Here is an 18,549-nt window from a genome sequence, read left to right on the forward strand (position 1 = left end):
AGAATGCAATCCTTTGAAATGCCATGTATTGGTTAATTTGTAATTAACTACAAAACAAACAGCACTTCTAAAACAAGATGCTTCGCTGAACACAAAACTGGGTAGAGCAGAATCAGTTGGTGAGGTTAAGATTTTGACAGCTCCTCTTATAATGTTCAGTATACCAGTGCTCGCAAAGAGCACAGTGTAAAAAAGGGAACAGAGGAGAAAGAAATTTCAATGAACGGAAAGTGTACACAAAAGAGAATTTAAAAAGGAGGGGAAAAACAACAGGTGCACATGCACGGAAAGAAGACAATCACATGTCTAAGCAATTTCCAAATGAGGTAGCTGGAAACCAAATTATCAAGAGGACATAAGACTGTGGGCAAAGCAACAGAACTCAAGTCCATTAACATACTGAAAATGCAATCAACAATATCCTACTACCCCTATCCATCTCATTAAGCCATGGCACATGATCCTAAAATTAGTTTCCATGCAACTTACGTTTCCGTGTGATAAAGAGCAATTGTTCTGCCATAAGTGATCACCAAGGTCTCTCCCTCTGGAAGATATTCCATGCTGCTCACAGAAGTGGTGAAGTTCAATGTCTTCACTTCGGTCATGCTCGCCCTGTCCCATAGCCTATGAAAATAAAGTGTTCCATTACATTTCCTTGATTTACATAAGGGGTGAACACAATAGAAACAGCTGGTCAGACAATACATGTTTGAAGTCCTCAATGGACACCTAGGTTGCAAGGCTTCTTTGTGTAGGCCTCACACTCCCTGGGAAGCACGCGGCAGAGGATAAAGACTTTGAACAAGGAAGGAGAAGAGGTTGGGGGTGAGATGTGGTAAAATTAGAGCAACATGCACCATGTAGGAATAACTGGGGACTCCAAATAGATGGGGGCTGTGAGCTACAGGGGCTTATTAGCTTAGAATGCACATGTAGTGTTAGTGGGCTTTATACAGAAACAGAGCAATAGAAACATACGCAAGTAGTAGCAAATACAGCTGGCACACACTAGATGGGAAATGCACAAGGTACAGGAACAGAGAGCACATGTTTATAATTGTTCACTTCATGATATTTCATTAGACTGGCTTGCACTAAATATACATAATAATTCAAATTAACACGATAACCGCTTCCCAGTAACATGTAACTGTCATTAATAACAATTAGTGCAAATTGGTCCATTTGAGAATAACCTGAAAATGATTTTGGGAAATGGTCTTTTCAAATTAAGTTAAATGCGAAGTTGGAGCTTGTAAGCTGCAAGCTGCAAATACGGAATGTGCCCTGCTGAAAAACACGGTGTCTGGTCCCAGACCCCTTTTTGTATTGGTTTCCTTCGCTCCATCAGGTCTCCAGATTACTTAGGCTTCTCTGTCTTTTGGGGGCCTACAGGTGTCTCGGTTGCATACATGCTTCAGTTCACATCTATGTCATCTTCTGATCCTTGCAGGGAATGCAGCGGCTCCCTGTAGTCTCTAGGCCTCCACTGATCGTTCCAGCAACCGCAGCGGCTCCCTGATGCTAGTCTGCACGGCCCAGTCAATTCCAACATTCCAGACTTCTTGTTCAGCTGGCTGCTCCGCCTCCTGCTCCAGCCTTCCTTTTCGCAGTGGATCTTCAGTGGGGTGCAACTGCAGGTGGGTATCTTTCTCATCCTCTGCCATTCGCACAGAGTTTGAATATCCCTGTTCCTCCAGGGAGAGCCTCTCACATTTGGAATGCTTCCCTTGTTTTAATGGTAGCTCAGCCAATAGGAATCTTATAACTAGACCATTCAGTAGAAGTCCCCTTTGTGCGTCCACGCTTCTTACTCGTCCCCAATACTGATCTTGAGGACTCCCAGTGAGTCGGTCGGTCTCTTTCTCGTCTCAGTACATAAACAATACAGGTCCCTTGGGGAGTCCACACTTCGGGTTTGTATGGCAAAGGTACATGTGTACACATTAGGGAAGGGTCTGGTGCGAGAGGGGTAGAAAGGTGCGTCAGGCTTAGGTGGGCTATGTAGCATGTTCTTCCCAAGTCGTCACCAATCCGATAGTAGGCTTCCCTCCCCATGAGATCTGTTAGGCACATTTATCAGAATTCTCCCCATTTCCCTTCACCGGATTTTGAGGACTTTGATTTTTTCCCCCTGGAGAAAGTTTGAGCCCCCCCCCCCCCCCCCCAAACTCAGGTATTTTGATGTGCGTTTTACTCTTGTGTTTTTTGATTATGGAGTTTTATATAACCCCATAAGGCATCTTTTTATTGTTGTGTCACACAGCACCTTCAGTGCAGTGGCACGGGGGTGTCCCTTGGACTCCAAGGTTTAAATACCTTCTCTGGGAGGAACTACTGCTCCCCAGAGAATGTAAAGATAAATTGACTTTACTAGTCTTTTTAAATTCATAGACCCAGCACAAAATATCTTCCTATAGGGTGCTGGAGGGGTTACTTAGTATCCCCTACGTCTAAGGACTCTTGTAGCTGTCAAAAGCTACCCTTTTCCATTGCAATGGCTGGTGGCAGTGGTTTTATAACGAACTACCATGATTTTTCCAGACCGCAAACACCGGTAGCTAAAAATTGGGGCAGCCATATTTTTCAATATGGTGCCCAAGACCCCTAGAACAAACTCCGGTCATCTGTATTTCGCCGTTTCTTTGTGGAAAGGTCCTTCTGGTGTTTAACACTGCGTGCCAAACCAGGTTTGGTCCCTTTGTTCGTGAGCCTTTGGCAGCCTTCAGGACTGAAGTCCGCCCATGGCATCATTTTCTGGGGTGGGGAGGATGTGAGGGAGGTGCCCGAAACTCCCTGTGCCTAATCTCCTAGGAGACCCAAATGCACTCTGGCACGATTGGCTGGCTGACTGCCCGGCAAGGACAGCCACCTTGCTGGGTGAGAAAACTGTTTAAAAAGGAGAGTCTCCAGGACTGGAAGGCAGAGTCGACCACTGGAACGAAAGAACCGAAGACGAGCTGGAAGAGGACAGATGCTGCAACCACTGGACCATTGGTTTGCCTGGTGAAGCCCTGCTGTAACCCTGAATTGCCAGATCTCCAATCGACAGAGAAGCTCCTTCAAGGACGGCTTCGCCCTTTGAGTTGGTGGGACCAATCAACTCAGCAAACGCCTGGATACCATTCTCGGAGCTGGTTAAGGTTAACCAGGGGGAAGGACACCAGTTTGTGTTTGGAAGCCACAGCTATTTGAGCTGTAGTGACACCATTTTGTTTGCTCCGACGACGATCAGTGCAGAAGTCCCCCGACGTCCGACCTGTTCTCCCCACGACTGAGGCTCGGGAACAGTGAGACCTGCAGGACCTGCCAAGAACCAACTGGAGTGCTATTTGGCTCCTTTTTCAGGGGAGCACAAACTGTCTTTATAACAGAGTGTGTATGTTTAATATTGAGTTGATTACTAGTGAAAGTTTTCTAACTAAAGTATTTTTTACCAAGAAACCTTGAGTGTGTCTACTTGAACCACTGATTGTGATACTTCTGTGTAACTTCTGCTACTGCTCACATTCCCTCTTGAGATAAGCCTGGCTGTTCAGCTCGCTACCAAAAGTGTGTGGTACAGACTTGTACGAAAGCTTGGTTTCTGCTTACACATGTAGTCCTAATTGTGTGTGGAGTTCCCAGCGGGTACTCCCTGCAATTCTGCCTAACAAAATACACCCGCACAGTACTGAGAGAAGCTCAACTGCTCAGTCATAGCTACTCGAAGAATGTGATTCATCTTTTGGTAGGAGTCCAGTCTTGCGGTTCTCAGAAGTCCTAACCAGACTAAGTCTTGACAAAACCCTTAACATTGCTTCTGTGGTTTTAAAAGTTCTATCATCACCTCGAAAGATTCCCCCCCCTCCCCACCCCCTTTTTTTAAGGGTCTGCACAGGAAGATGGGCATTCTTACGTTAAACAAAAATGAGACATTAACTAGTGAGTGTCAGAATTTCAAATGTTGCCCACCTGATCAAGTACAACAAGTACATCTAAAGAAAGCTTCAGATTGTGTAATATTCATATGCAGGTTGATTGCCTTGACTTTGTGACTGTGGTCCTTTCAAATGAAAGCATAGGATCAAAGCAAATAAGAACAGCCACCATGTAAACATTCTCATGAACCCACCGACTGCTTACCTGACTGTTTTGTCATCTGCGGCAGAAAGAATTTGTCTGTCATCATTGTACCACAGAGCCTTCTTGATTCCCGAGGTATGACCACCAATCTCCAGAGGGTCTTAAAATGATAGAAATTTCTCAGTTTATTAAAATGAAAGGGATACTGATAAGCAACACCACATTTTCCACATAATTAGCAGTAGCCAATACAATTCAACATTTGGTCGCACAAATGTAGATTATTCTTCAGATATGAAAATATTAACCATTTAAGAACCTTTTTGCATCAATTAAAGTCTTTCAGCTGATCTAGCAACGGACACCACTCCTCACCACTTTTCCTTTTAGGCTACGTTCACTGGTACACACTTCCCTTTCCTAGTCGAGAAAGGGCATTTACCTCTGCTCCGACCGGAAATCCGCTGAAACGTTTAAGACTTGTGTACTGACTTTAGAACATGTTTGCAGTATTAACCCACTATAAATAAATCTGTAAATATTTTACCATTGCAAGCAATAAAAGCCCAGACCAATAATGTAATGTTCTTATATAGCAATTCATGCCAGATTTTTCTCAAGTTTCCAAGCACTGTAATAAAACCCCCGAGCTAGCGAATGTTACATATGCTTAAATATGATACTTTCAATAATAAGGTTTGCCCAAGTAAGACGACAAGGCGAGATTAGTATGCCAAATCCCCTCTACCGGTGATACCCCAAGCACTTTGATGGACTCCTGGATCTTTTTTGTCCATTCTCCTGAAAGAGAGAATCCTCCCCCCCCCCCCCTTTCATTCATTATTTTGCTCAAACTGTAGGAACGCCTGTTCATAATGCTTTTACTTTATTTTATGGAATCATGCTTTCCTCAATATTTTCTAAGGTGTCTGATTAACTTTTGCAGCCCAAAGCACCATTTGTGCAGTGTAGATGGGAGCTCTTGGGGCTTTCCTTTTTATATTCTATTTTCCTTGTGATAACTACCGTTCCCAAGGACAGGGGGGATACTTTGGACGCTATCCTGTGTTGCACCAACCCGGTATCTAGCGTGACCCTCGTGCCGTTTAGGATAGGTTTTCCCTTACTAACCTTACTTCCTTTTCATTGTTTCATATTTGGATTATTTTCCTGTTTGTTATCGGAACTGCTCCTCAACATCCACAGGTTAGTAGTGGCCTTATATTCTACATAGTGAGATTATTAGCTAGTGACAATAGTATTCATGATCCATTATTTCTCTCACAGGTTGGCGTTTTTCTGTTACTCCTCGCCCTTTCCAGCGATTCCGCTCCGTGGCTGTGAGTTTTCAGTCATATCGTGCAATCACTTGGAAGGTCTCCAATTGACTTCTCTACCTTCAAGCTATTATCTGGTTGGCGAGGGATCCAGAAGTTACTCTCATCTGTATCCTTTTCTGGTCGTAACCTTTATCCTTTGACAATTAGTGAGCGATACATGACATTAAGGCAGTGACTTTTTGGAACTCACTTCCTATCATACTGCGGTCTGAAGCAGCCCTTTGGTACGTTCAGGAAAACTCTCACCTGTTCAAATGAATTCCTCCAGTCTAATCTAGTTGCCCTTGTGTCCGGTTTTCTTGATGGCTGTCCTTCTGTGTTTATGTTATGACGCCACGATGCCTGTGGGCTTTTGGCGCCCAATAAATAACGAGGATAGCTTTTAAAAGACACTATGGAGTCTTATAAATGACACCCACAAAGAGTAAAATAACACTGTGGAAAAAGATTCCCACTCACTGAGGTAGAAGGAAAATAATCCACCAGTAAAGCGGTTGACAGAGGTCACGAAGATTTACCATCGCTATGAAAATCTTACCTAACAAACGCCAAAGGTCTAGAAAGCCTTATTCCTCTTTCCAACCAAGACTGATGAATAATGTGTGGGATACTCAAATATTGTAGAGAGTAGAGATCAAATCAAAGTAGAAAAGTTTAGAAAAACTGACTTTGTTGGTAGGGACTTCAAGTCCCATAATTCCCTCAGTATTGCAACGAGGAAGAGGGATGCAGAGTAATATTGCTGTAGGAGCAGTAAAGCTAATTAGTGTAGACAACCTACACCTGAGGGAGACGGAGGAAGCAGCAAGAGCAGCAGGAGAGGAGAAAGCAGTGCGGGCCGTGTATTCAGAGGAAAGTGAAGCTGGAGGCAAGAGAAGATGCCAGGACCATGTAAAAGCCAAAAGTGGTGGCAGTTCCTGGCAGTGTCTTTGCCTCGAGTAATCCTGGTTACAGAGGTCACGCAGCAGGCAGCATGAGGAAAAGGATGCTTGCCCATTGAAGGCTTGTTGTGCAGAGGTCAGGAAACAGAAGTAGCGAGGGAAGTGTGCCCTCATTAAAGGCTTCAGGTGGCTGTGCTGCACCTCAGCCTCTCTGGAGCAGAAGAGGCCGTTCGCAGATCGGGATTAACTTTTCATCGCGAGATGGACTGCGCTGGCAGTGCGGGTCTCCCGATGAAAAATTGTGAAACCCATTAGTACACCGGACGAACCCTGGGGTGCGAATGGCTTTCATGCCCTGCCAGTAGGGCGGACATGGCCTTTACTGGTCCACAGCCCGAGCTGAGGCCCTCACTTCGCTTGGGCCTGCCTTAGCGTGGCTGGCGGGCCGTTACAGGCCATGTCCGCCCCCTTCTGGCAGTGCATGAAAGCCGTATTCATAATTTAAGAGGAAAGTAGGAGACTAAGGAGAGGATTGTGTAGCAAGCGAGATAACTAGGTGGAAAATTGTAGTTTGAGTCCATCTCACTTTCAGGGTATCTGGTGTAAAGCAACAGGGTGATAAGATAGAATGTCAGTTTGGGATAAGATCATGAATTGAGCACCAGTTGCACAGGTGTATCCAAACAGCAGGTCACAGAAGTAGGCTTGCAAAGCCAAGGCTAAACATTTGGCTCTGCGATGATGCATCATATTGACAAGTGAACACCTTAGAAAATGGTCATCTTACCCAACACAATGAAATCTAGTTGCCACAGATTTAGACACCAACCTAAACTTCACTGTAAAGCATGGAGCCAGTACATTGTTTTACAGTAGAAATACTGTAATTCTTCATTATTTAACAACTTACATTTCTAGTTGCACAAATCTCTTTTTTTTAAAATAGTTAACACATATTGGTCTTTACCAGACAGGATAGTTAGTTCAAATAAAATTATCATCCGGATGACTTCTAGTTTGCAATTGTTTTGAAAAACGTATCTTGCGTAGCACTTACACACAGGCCTTTGGCAAGAGTGAAGGAGATGGTCAATGCTGCGCTCTCTCGGTCAGCCCCTTTGTGCTCGAAGTGAACAGAGAAGAGGGTGGAGAGAACCCTGCAGACAAGAGGGTTGTGCTTTCATTTAACAGGGCAACTTAAATAGCTAGCTTTGCTACACAAGTGTCAATTTAATAAGCAAAGCCACAGAATTGCATGGCAAATTGCTATTCGACTGCTTATTTTATGCCTTGGATGAGATCTCGAGTCGTCCGCTCTATCAAAGTCTCCTCTAAACAGGTGCTACCCTGCTCCTCCAGAATCAAGGACAGCATTGGCATTCTCGTCCCTGGCTTAGCGGACCTTGAAACGACTCTTGCCACGGGCTCATTCCCTCAACTTCTCAAGCACTCTTGTACACCCTCTCCTTTAAAAAATAAATAAATAAATGTAAATAAAAGGTCTGCCGACACCTCCTACGTATCGTCCTATGTCTATCACCCCTTTCTTGGGCACACTCAGAAGTTGGTCATCACCCAACTAACCCTCCACACAAATGGTTGGCTGCCTCCAGGACCACCAGTCTGGTTTCAGGGCATCCAGAGGCACTCCCGAATACCTGAGAAGACCTACTCTCTAATCTGGACTCCATCTGTGTTGATCCTTCTCGATCTCTCCTCTGCCTTGGATACCATCAACCTCTCCATCCACATGAACCATCTCCATGATACGCTAGGCATCATGAAAAGGGTACTGTTGTGCCTTACCCCTTTTCTCTTTAACAGTCACTCCCAAGTTCAAATGGGTCCTTTTCTGGCATCCCTCAGGGCTCTACCCCATCGCCATGGCTCTTCAACAGCTACCTGGCCCCTTTGGCCCACCCGATCTTCAACTCCCCTCACTTCCAATGTTACACAGACTACAACCAAAACTCTTTCTGGCTCCCTTCCCCCACCTCTTCCGCCTCATCTTCCTGTCCTATACCAGACTGTCTTGACTGCTATTAAGGCTTGGCGCTCTGTCAATGATCTCTGCCTCAATGCCAGCTAGACCGATCCTTCTCATTGGGACGCCTGCTTCCAGTTTCCCCACACTCTCTGGCCAGACTCCTTTGTCCCCCACCCACTTGTGAGGCAAAAAAAACTTGTCATCAACCGACTCGTCTTTCTCCTTCTCTCCACACATCACAGACCTTGGCAAGAAGACCAATTTTCAGCTCCATCTCTTCAAGGACATTCTACCTTTCCTAATCTTCCCAGAGAAGCTCTATGTCTCCAGAGCCAGGGTTCCCTCTAAGCTAGACTACTGCAACAGCCTCTTCCTCAACCTTCCCCTTTCCTTCACCCACCTCCAACTAATCCAGAATAGGACTGAGACTTAACTTTGGCCTCAAGCCCAGGGACTGCATCTCTCCTGCCTTAAAGTCTCTACACTAGCTCCCGGTGACTGCCAGGATCAAATTCAAATCCCTCTGCATCATCCACAAGGCTGCCCGGGACCTCTACATCCAGCTTCCAATCCCTAAATACCTCCAACCAGCACCCTTCGGTACTCTGGCTCCAACTTTCTGCAGGTCAAACGCTTCTCCAAGCAGAGAGTTGGAGGAGTTGGTTATCTCCTCGGCTGGCACCCCCCCCCTGGAACAGCCTCCCTCTCCCTATTAGACTTTAGTGAGATTTTAGTGGGATTTTCTTAATTTCCAGAAAATTCAAGAGCTTCCTTTTCGCCGCCGCCTTCCATCGGCCCCTCTATTTCTAAGCTCTCAACCTGTGACTGGGGCCTGGTCCCTTCCGAGTCATACAGGGGCCAGACCACCCCCTCTACCAGTCCCTCCCAGCATCCTTTGCCAGCACTTGCCCTTGGGCCCCCTTTCCCAGACTATCCCTACCCAGTCCGCCTGCCCACTGCACTTTGCCTCCACCCCCCAGCTTCCCCCTCTATCCCATGGGACTAGGCAGGCGCACACACACACACACACACACACACACACACACACACACACACACACCATCCCCATCCTGAAGCACTTGCACGGTAAGACTGTCACAAGGCCAATATAACTCTGTTTTCCTGTTGATGCTTTTTCATATGATATCCCATGCTTCCCCCCCCCCCCCCCACCCCTTGGTCTTGTGGCACCTGGAAACACTTGTGTTTAGGCGCCATACAAACATCCAATAAATAAATGCCAGACTGAAGAGTTGGTGGTACAAAGGTGAGTAAGAGGGGAAACAAATGGCAGAGGGGGGAAGAAGGAAAATTCAGTCCTCCAAGAGACATACTATTTTAGCCAAATGAAAAGATGTTGGGTGGGGTGACTGATATAGGGTGCTGCAAGTCTGAGGAAGTGCATGTAATCTTAGTGATTTAAATGGAAAGGGTTTTTCCAAGATATTGCCATTTTGCCACAGTCTGCATTTTTGAGGGCTGTAATCAAACAAGCAGGAGATCTGAATGACCCAATCACTGCAGGAAAAAACATGTTAAAGTGGATGGTTTGCTAAGCATAGGGGGTATAATCGTGATAATCACCTGCTTCGGGTTTGTTCATGTCATATATGCGAAGTAGTTTGTCTTGTCCACCAGTCAAAAGGTTGTTGCTGTCCTACAGTGAGAAGAACATAAATCACTAAAATAAAGCTCCAATAAAGCATTAATTTTTATTCCAGCAACATTGCAATCGCCCAACATTTCCAAGATCATGTGAAACACACACTAAATGAGATCATACAGAACCGCTAAAAATGTGTTAGAGCCTTTAAGGTGTTTCCTTGGCAGTGTACCCCCCCCCCCCCCCCAAGAAAAATAAAAAATAAATAAAAAAAGGCTTCCATACATCCTCATATCCGCTGACATGGTTTCAAATGAATCTTGTTCAAGCAGGAGGTAAGAACGAACCACCAATATCTTGGCTCCCGTACAGCACAGGCACAGGGTCCTTGCCTATTAACCAATGACAGAACTATACCCTGAGGTTTTCAAAACCTTTAAGCTTGACAGACTAGTATCAATCCCCAAACTCCCATCAACAGACCCCAAAACCTTCATCTCTCTTGCATGTTCCATTCAGTTTTTGAGATGGCAGTTTTCAAAACTACAGCTAGTGTTCGAGTGAGGGATAGTACTGCGAGGCAGGATTAGCCCATGCATTGTACACTGAAAAGTCTTTCCTGAAAATGAAAATTGATAAGGCCCCCAGGCAGCAGATTAGATTGACAAAGCCAACCTTTGCTGAATAGAGTAACTATGTGGCACTATGTTAGGGAGAATTCACATTTGTGTGCCAATTCCCTTCAACCTCAGAGACCCCCAGCTCTATTGCTGGATTTAGGACTTTAGTTTTAACCCTGCAGTGAGTGAGACCTTTTCTCCTCACTCATGTGTTTTTACCCAGATTTGGATTGTGTTTCTCCGCTGTTTTTGGAGTCTGACCAACTCCATAGGCATCTGCTTTTTGTATGGGGAGACAGTACCTTCAGTGTAGAGAAATCCTTTAGATTTATCATAAGGTTTAAATACCTTTTTCTTGTGTGAACTAGAGTTCCCAAGAATAGTAAAGTGAAATTGACTTTACTTCCATTTTCTCTTTGTAGGTCCAGCACACCCCATTTATATGGAGTGCTGGGAGGTAACTTAGAAGCCCCTTTTCCTACATTCTCATGTAACATTTTTTATGTTACACTCCCTTACTTTAAATGGCTGGTCGCAGTAGTTTAATTTTTTCTACCATTGTGCTTTTCTACCGCAGGCTGCACCCTCAGCTGCAGTACAGCACCCCTGGGTGATCATTTTGTCAAATTGTCCAAGTGTTTGCCATTTTGTGTTTGTGAGGCCTTTCTTGGGTTCTACTCTGAGCGTCGAAACAGATGCGAGCCCTTTGTTGGTTTTGCCTTTGGCTCTGAAGCCCGCCCCTGGCTCCAGTGTCTGGAAGGACATGATATGGGTGAGGGTCCCCTGTTCTTCGTCTCTAGGAATGCCTGAATGCAACCAGTCCCGATTGGCTGGCTGTCTTTAGGACTTCCACCCTGCTGTGTGATGGACAGCCTAAGCTGTGAATGAAGGGAAGAAACCTGCTTAAAAAGATGAATGTTTTGCGACTAGAGGCAGAGTCGACCACTGGGATTCCCTCCTTGGGTTAATGGGACCAACTAACAGACTAACGCCACTGGACCATCTTCCCCCTACTGGCTGTACTTCATTGCTGCAAGAACAGAGTGCCAGGGTTCGAGTAATCCATAGTCGAGTGAAACGTCTGAAATCCAGCTAGAAGCTCCATGAGTCTCCCAAGATCCCTGCAGAAGCAGGACGACCAGAGCTTGAGTCCCCTCACCAGAGTGGAGGCCCCAAGGAGTGAAGGAAGCCCAACCGTTATCCGCGACAGTGCTGTTTGCAAAGCGTTGAAACTGAAGTGCCACTGAACCGAAAAGAGCCCGTAGCTGCAGGCAACCTCCCAAGTACCACCGCAGGAGCCTCCAGACGTCCTCCCTCTTGTCCCCACGACTGAAGCTCAGGAACACTGGTTCTGCACCGCCAGACAGAAGCTGGACCACTGTTCTTCATACCAGAGGTACTGTTTAGGCTTGGGGCACTTACCGCATTGTCTTTTAGCTGTGCTTTTCTCAGTTGAGAATTAAAGTGGCTTACATTTAGAGTCGATTAACAGTTTGTGACGCTACAAGTTATTTTCTACAAACTAACTTTGTGCAAGACTGTCGGATCCAAGAAGTGCCTCAGCTCAATGGACTGTTGCAATTGAATTTGGCCGTCCTGGCTCCCTGAAGACTCTAGTCCATGGATTTTTATACAGTTACTCCCTCATAAGTGGTAACTTGTTATAGACTGTTAATGCTGGGAAAGGCTTGTCTAGATTTCATTGGAAGATTTAGTTGTCCTTGCATTTACTGAGAACCAATGTTCCCTCTAAGCTGTGCGCATGTGCGCTTGCCCAGCTTCCTTCTGGGTGGCGCTCAGAAGAATTGTAGCAGCGCACACAGAAAATTCCCACCTATTCAAAATTATATAAGGGACAAGCCACAGTAGCTACCTAATATTTGCTTTCTCTCAAAATGAAGATAAATTATGCCAACTATTCTTGATATTCAGGCCTAACTTTTTTACATTGACCTACTATACAATTTTGACCTTAAAAAAAAAAAATAAAAAAATAAAAAAAATTGAAAAACTCTAAACAGAATACACCGACAAGACGTTAAAACATGAAAGTAACAGAACATAAGATATGCCTGCACACATTAACCACATTATCGTCCCTCCCCCCTTAAGGCTCCTAAACAATTCTACTACATGACTCGAACTCCGCCCAAGGCCACATACAGATATTACCAGACAACCTGGAATCTGCCTACCTCAGCTCTGAAAAAGGTTACCAGACTAGATGCTAGTCTTGTTGTGTTCGTTATAAAATGAATGACGTTCAAGCACAAGAATTTCTGTTACTCATGGTGCCTTCGCAAAATCATTACCCACACTATGTAACCCAAGTTTCAGCTCAAATATTGGATACTGACTAAGTAAGCAGGCTACTAAAACGTGTAACCTCATCCCAGGTTTCCTATTGTTTGTACATATGTCACAAAAGTACTTTGAAAAGCCCCCCTTGCAAGTTAACACATTATAAAACTAAAATATTAATTTGCCCAGTAAGGATTCTGAGTAGGCAAATATGCTTAGCGTCTCCTACTTTAGCATTGCTGACATTACCCTATAAGTGGAGAGCAACATTGCAATATCATTTACTTGGCCTGCAAAGGATAATTGGTATGACTCTGCCTGGCATTATTTGTGTATAAAATTAGTGCAACAATATTCAGATAACTAGAGTGTTTTTCACACAATCTGCAACATTTCAAAATTGGCAGTTTTAACTGAGCACTTGTATAACCCTACCCAACAATCGAAAGATGGGGTACGTTGCAAACAACCTTGAATGTACTTCATAGTAATTGTGCATATGCAGATTTATGGCATTTTCTTATACTCCACATAATTCCATTATGAGGCTTTAAATTGGATTTGCTTGCAAAGTATTGTAGGTATGCAAATATCCCAGTTAGTGTTTTACTGCTACAATTCCTCACTTTTTACAGAGCCCTGCCAACTAATATTGGAGGCTAGAACAGGAGCCGAGGATCGGACCGGGTGTAAGGGAACACTCCCTTGGGGTGAAGTACAAATCAGCAACTTTCAAAAACCAAATTAGATGTTTTGGCAGTACAATACAGTGAAGGAAATGTGTGTTTGCTAAAGGATATGAAACTATATTAATAGCCTAGGAAAGTGCACCTTTTATTTCTGTCTATGCTCAGCTGCTGAGGGCTTGTCAATATAATCACGTTTGCATTGATTGCCTCTAGTATCCCCATGCATCTTGTTCAACTGATGACAATGAATTTCAGAGGAGGGATCGATAGTTAAAGAGGAAGCTACTCAATATGCTGTACCTGTGATCAGTGCTACTGTTGATTTAAAGGCAAATTAATTTTCTTCAACAGGGCACCAGAAGAAACCTCAGTAAGGCTCTTGTTGATTTTTGTCTAGCAAGGGTGGGCAAAACTATAATCTGTATTATGTGCCCTGTATTTTCACTTCCTATGTCAGGGTTACAAGCAGGGCTCCGATAAAATTTTAGGCCATACTTGGAATTGAAAGATTTTTCAGGGAGTAAGAAAGTATTTGGCTTCGCCAGTAGGGATATTTCATGCTTATTAAAATATGTTCTTTCCCCTTAAAATTCCTCTTGAGATCGGGCAGTAATATTATTCAAGTTTCTACCAATGCCACTGCTCTGCTGGCTATTGATTCGAAAAGATCAGTGGAACTTTGTGGGTAGAAGCAGGGGCTAGATGCCTATATGTTCATGGCTTCCTGTTTTTGTTGGGCACATTGCCCCGTTTTTAGGGAGTAAAATGGCTGGTTCATATGCCTCCTAGCTGTACGGCTGGTTTTGAGTAAATTTCACAACTCACAGACCAACATAATGTGGATAGTGAGCAGAGGCCCAGGAATTCTGATCATCATATTCTGTGGTGCAGTTATTCTGATGCAATTATGTTCCTTAAACAAATCATGTTTCTCCTGGCCCTTGAATTACTCCATTAAAGTGGCACATGCACTCTTATTGGCATGTTTTCTGACAAAGACACATTCCCTGGTTACATTTATTCAATTTGAAAAAATTGCAGAATGTCTGAATTTTGTGACAGCCAAATCTGTGATTAGCGATACTTTTTTTTGTCATAACCATGAGATATTTCCCAATGACACTAAGCACTTTCTATATTGTCTCTGAGCAGTGCCGACAGATGAATAGCCACCACTAAGCCCATTGTTTATCCTGAGCATGCAAAGCTTTTTTTGTGCATAAACGTTCTCTCTGCGCAAGAGTACTATTGTAGGTACTATGGCATATCTTGAAGTCTTGGACTGGTTGACGATTTGTCAAGAATTGCAGTTGTTGGGAAGGGGAAATTGCCTTCCAAACTCTTCAGAGATGGTATCTAACTACACTATTCAAAAAAAGTGTCTTAAATCATTATTCAGTTGCGCAGATGGAAAATAATGTGAAGTGGGATAATGGGAGAAAAGACTCCCACCCAATCTCCTCGCGACCCTGGCCCAGAGGATCGCGGCCCAGACACCCGCCACGAGATGAATTTGTCTATCTACCAGACGACCAAATACCCTGGTTCAAGAACATACGGATGTGCCAGCCAGCCTGCCCTACTCAAGCCGACACCTGCGGCATGGATGAACTCGACTAAGCCCTCAACAACAAGCACCTACATCGTTAGAGATGCCATGACGACCTAGCCAACTGTCAAGAACACACGTGCGACCATGCACATTGGACACTCCCACACCAATCCACACAAAGAATATACTCAGTGCTATGACGTAGGTGACGGATACACCCACTGACGCGCATCTTTATTATTTTTCACATAAGTTTTCCGAAATGCAGAAACGCAAGACGCACAAAGCACTCGTTTACATGCTTGCTGACGCTTCTCCCGACCCTTGCATCGTGATGAAAATACAACGAAGACATGATGCTGCCTATGAAGCCATGTGACACCGCAACATAAGTGCCGTGCATTACACATCCCCACCTATGAACCAGGCCCAAGTAGGCCGCAAGCAAGAGCCGCCATGGACACTGAACGGGCAAGAGTACAAGTGCTGACCATGCAGAACGAGCCCAGCGAGAGCCGACAGCCAAGGGAGCGATGTTGCAACTCGTATGCTACCAGCCGACGCCAAGGTCACACCTGTAAGCAAAACCAGGCACGCAGAGGCTAATGCAACTTTAAATGTGCAGAATTCTGCCTCAGCCACGGTCTCTCCTCACATGACCAAGCCAAACCTGACAAGGTGCCAGACCCACGAGGGAGAAGTCGCCTGGGTCCCACATCTGGGACACAGGCTGCAACAATGAAATGACCCAATGGACACCTACAGAGATGGGAATGGTCTGCTCTCAGGCCCATGAGCAAATCCATGCATTGTCTGCACGAACACATAGTTACATATTGTTGCAAATGACAGGCACACCGTGAGCTGGGAACAACGATGGTCCCAGGCTGGGGGGGCTCACGAGTGGACCAATCAGAACATGCGGCACTCATCACTGACGCCACTAACATTAGCCAATCATTAGGGGTCTTCGTGTAACAATTTTCAAGTATCTAATAGAAAGGACAACCCAAGAATACCACCTGACTGACTCTAAACCACTAACAACGTTCGCTATATGTATGCTATACTAACCCTACCACTCGAGGAACCAATCCAGAGTGGCGATAGGTTTTTCGCTAACTTTCCCAGGTGACGCAAGTAGCGCGTCATACTGAAGCAAAAAAGGGGCCTGCGAGCCCCACAAATTTCGAGAGCCTGGACGGACGCGTACGATCCTAGACCCATCCCTGCTGTTGTTCAATAAACAGCAGAACCACCTTGCTTCTTGTGTGTGTCTCATACTCATTTTAGGGAAACACGGGAGGAGTTGGGGCCTCCCAGCCCGGAGAAGGCCCAGCCGACCCCGGGAGAAACTCCCCGACAAATGTGTGCACAAAGATAAATAATTTCTGCACTTAGAGAAAAATAATTAGAGGGAACATTGCTGAGAACCCGTTTTAACCGTTTTCCTTCCTTAAACCTTTCCTTTCTGCAAACTCAGAATCTGGCAAGTATAACTATTGTGATATATACGTGCCATTACAGTCCTTATAATGGAAGTCACCTCAGGGGGTAGGAATTGTGTAAGAAGCATCTCCAAAGATTATCCACTCACTTGTTCTGATTCTGAAAAGTAATTTTAAAGTTTTTACATTGTTACATGAATTGTCTTTTTAAAGAATGCTTATTTAAAAATGTATGTTAAATAAATAACTACTTATAACAGAAACCTTGAGTGCAAGTGTCACTTGGCTACTGTATGTACATTTGTACAACTCTACAGCTCACATTTACCCCTCTTGAGATAGGCCTGGTTGCTCAGTTACACTACCAACTTGTGTAGTACAGACCTATACAAAAAGGTGGGTTACCCAATACCATGCAGTTACGTGTTGCGTGACTGCATCAATTATCCAACACTACCATAGGCGAAAAATAAAACCACCACCATACTGCCACTGAAGTCAATATTTCTAGGTCTCAGATTGACAGCAGTGTGAAAATATTTGCAAATGGGAGTAGCTTTCTACATGGCTGTGAAAGCAGACATGGCTGCCTGAGAAGACGAAAGCAGGTATGAACAAACTTCAAAAAACAGAATAGGTTTATCAACAGTTTATTTTCTGATGCTTTAACCCCTTAAGTGCCACCGACGAGCCGGCTAGTCGGTTTAGGCACTTTGTTTTGCTCGATCCCTGCAACGCAGGGATCGAGCAAAACTGTAATCCAACCCCCGAGATATGTGAGGGGGAAGCCCCCCCCCTCACTGCCAGGGGGCTGGATTACCTTCAGTTTCACGTCGGCGTGAAACTGAAAGTAAATTCCCTGCAGCAGCCATTTTCGTCTCTCTCTGAGCCTCCTAGGAAGGACTGCATGATGTGGCCCCTCCGTTCGGTGTGGGTGAGGAGAGGGCCACCACAAAAGGTGGGGCAGGACCCCCAATAGATGGGCAGTAGGGTTTGGGCAATCTGGGGGCAGATTGCCACACTAATGTGGCCATCTGCGCCAAGCGAAGTTGGGTAAACAAAGAAAATAAAAAATTGTAGGCTGCTTTTTAGGGGGGGCTGAGGGGTACCCTACATTGCCGGCAAATGTCCTAGTGTAACGGGGGGGATGACCCTCTCCCTCGCCCACCCCAAAAGGTAAGCCCCACCTCATGCATCCCTCCCTGGCGTCAGAGAGGGGGGGGCCCCACCTTATGCATCCCTCCCCTGGGCCAGATGCCCCTTCCTAGGAGCAGATATCTGCCCCAAGGGAGGGATGCATGAGATGGGGCCCTCCATTTGGGGTGGGGGCGTGAGTGCCACCCCCCGTTGCAGTATAACATTTGCTGCCAATTTAGGGTGGCCCTCAGACCCCCCCTAAAAAGCAACCTACGATTTTGTATTATTTTCTTTGTTTACCCAACTTCGCTTGGTGCAGATGGCCACATTAGTGTGCCAATCTGTCCCCAGGGTGCCCAAACCCTACTGCCCCACGCATTGGGGGGCCTGGCCCACCATTTTTGGAGGCCGCCCCCCCCCCCCACCCCAAATGGGAGGGGTGTACCTCAAGCAGCCGTTTGTAGGAGGCCCAGGGAGGCCTGCATGAGGTGCCCCTGCCACCCATTTGGGGTGAGGGGGGAAGAGGGGGCCCCCCCAAAAATGGTGGTCCCGACGAAAAAGGTACCTCACATGTGTGGGTGTACCGGGGGCGCAAAAGGAAAGGGTAACCCGCTGGTAACCCAAGCCTTTCGCCACAGCACAATTTGTTCATGTGGGCAACCTACAGATTTGGCCCTAGGGTGTCGAAGCCAGCAAGGAAGACAGGGAACCCCATGCATTTCCCAAATGGGTACAACCCATGGGAATGCGCAGAGGTCTGACTTGCGCGAAGCGACCCAGAATTTATTACCCAGAACCCCAGACAAAGTGAACATGTGTTTTTCCCCCACCAAATATCACACTTTGTCAGGGATTGTGGCTAATAAAAACTGGGGCAATTTGCGCAAGGCAGACCTCTGGATTCCCACGGGTGTCCTCTTTTG

The 18,549-nt window shown here is 45.5% G+C and overlaps 1 protein-coding gene across 1 annotated transcript in view; it reads right to left on the minus strand.

The window, feature by feature from the left end:
- Positions 1-18,549, minus strand: part of STRAP (serine/threonine kinase receptor associated protein) — a 177,370-nt gene that overhangs the window by 126,243 nt on the left and 32,578 nt on the right. Inside the window, exons 4-6 of the mRNA XM_069628378.1 lie at positions 9,861-9,933; positions 4,129-4,228; positions 490-627 (exon numbers count right to left, since the gene is read on the minus strand). Of these exons, the coding sequence (XP_069484479.1) occupies positions 490-627; positions 4,129-4,228; positions 9,861-9,933 (311 nt within the window). The remainder of the gene's footprint in view (positions 1-489; positions 628-4,128; positions 4,229-9,860; positions 9,934-18,549) is intronic.

Source organism: Ambystoma mexicanum, chromosome 12 (genome assembly GCF_040938575.1).
Source record: "Ambystoma mexicanum isolate Mex_15411 chromosome 12, UKY_AmexF1_1, whole genome shotgun sequence".
NCBI lineage: Eukaryota > Metazoa > Chordata > Amphibia > Caudata > Ambystomatidae > Ambystoma > Ambystoma mexicanum.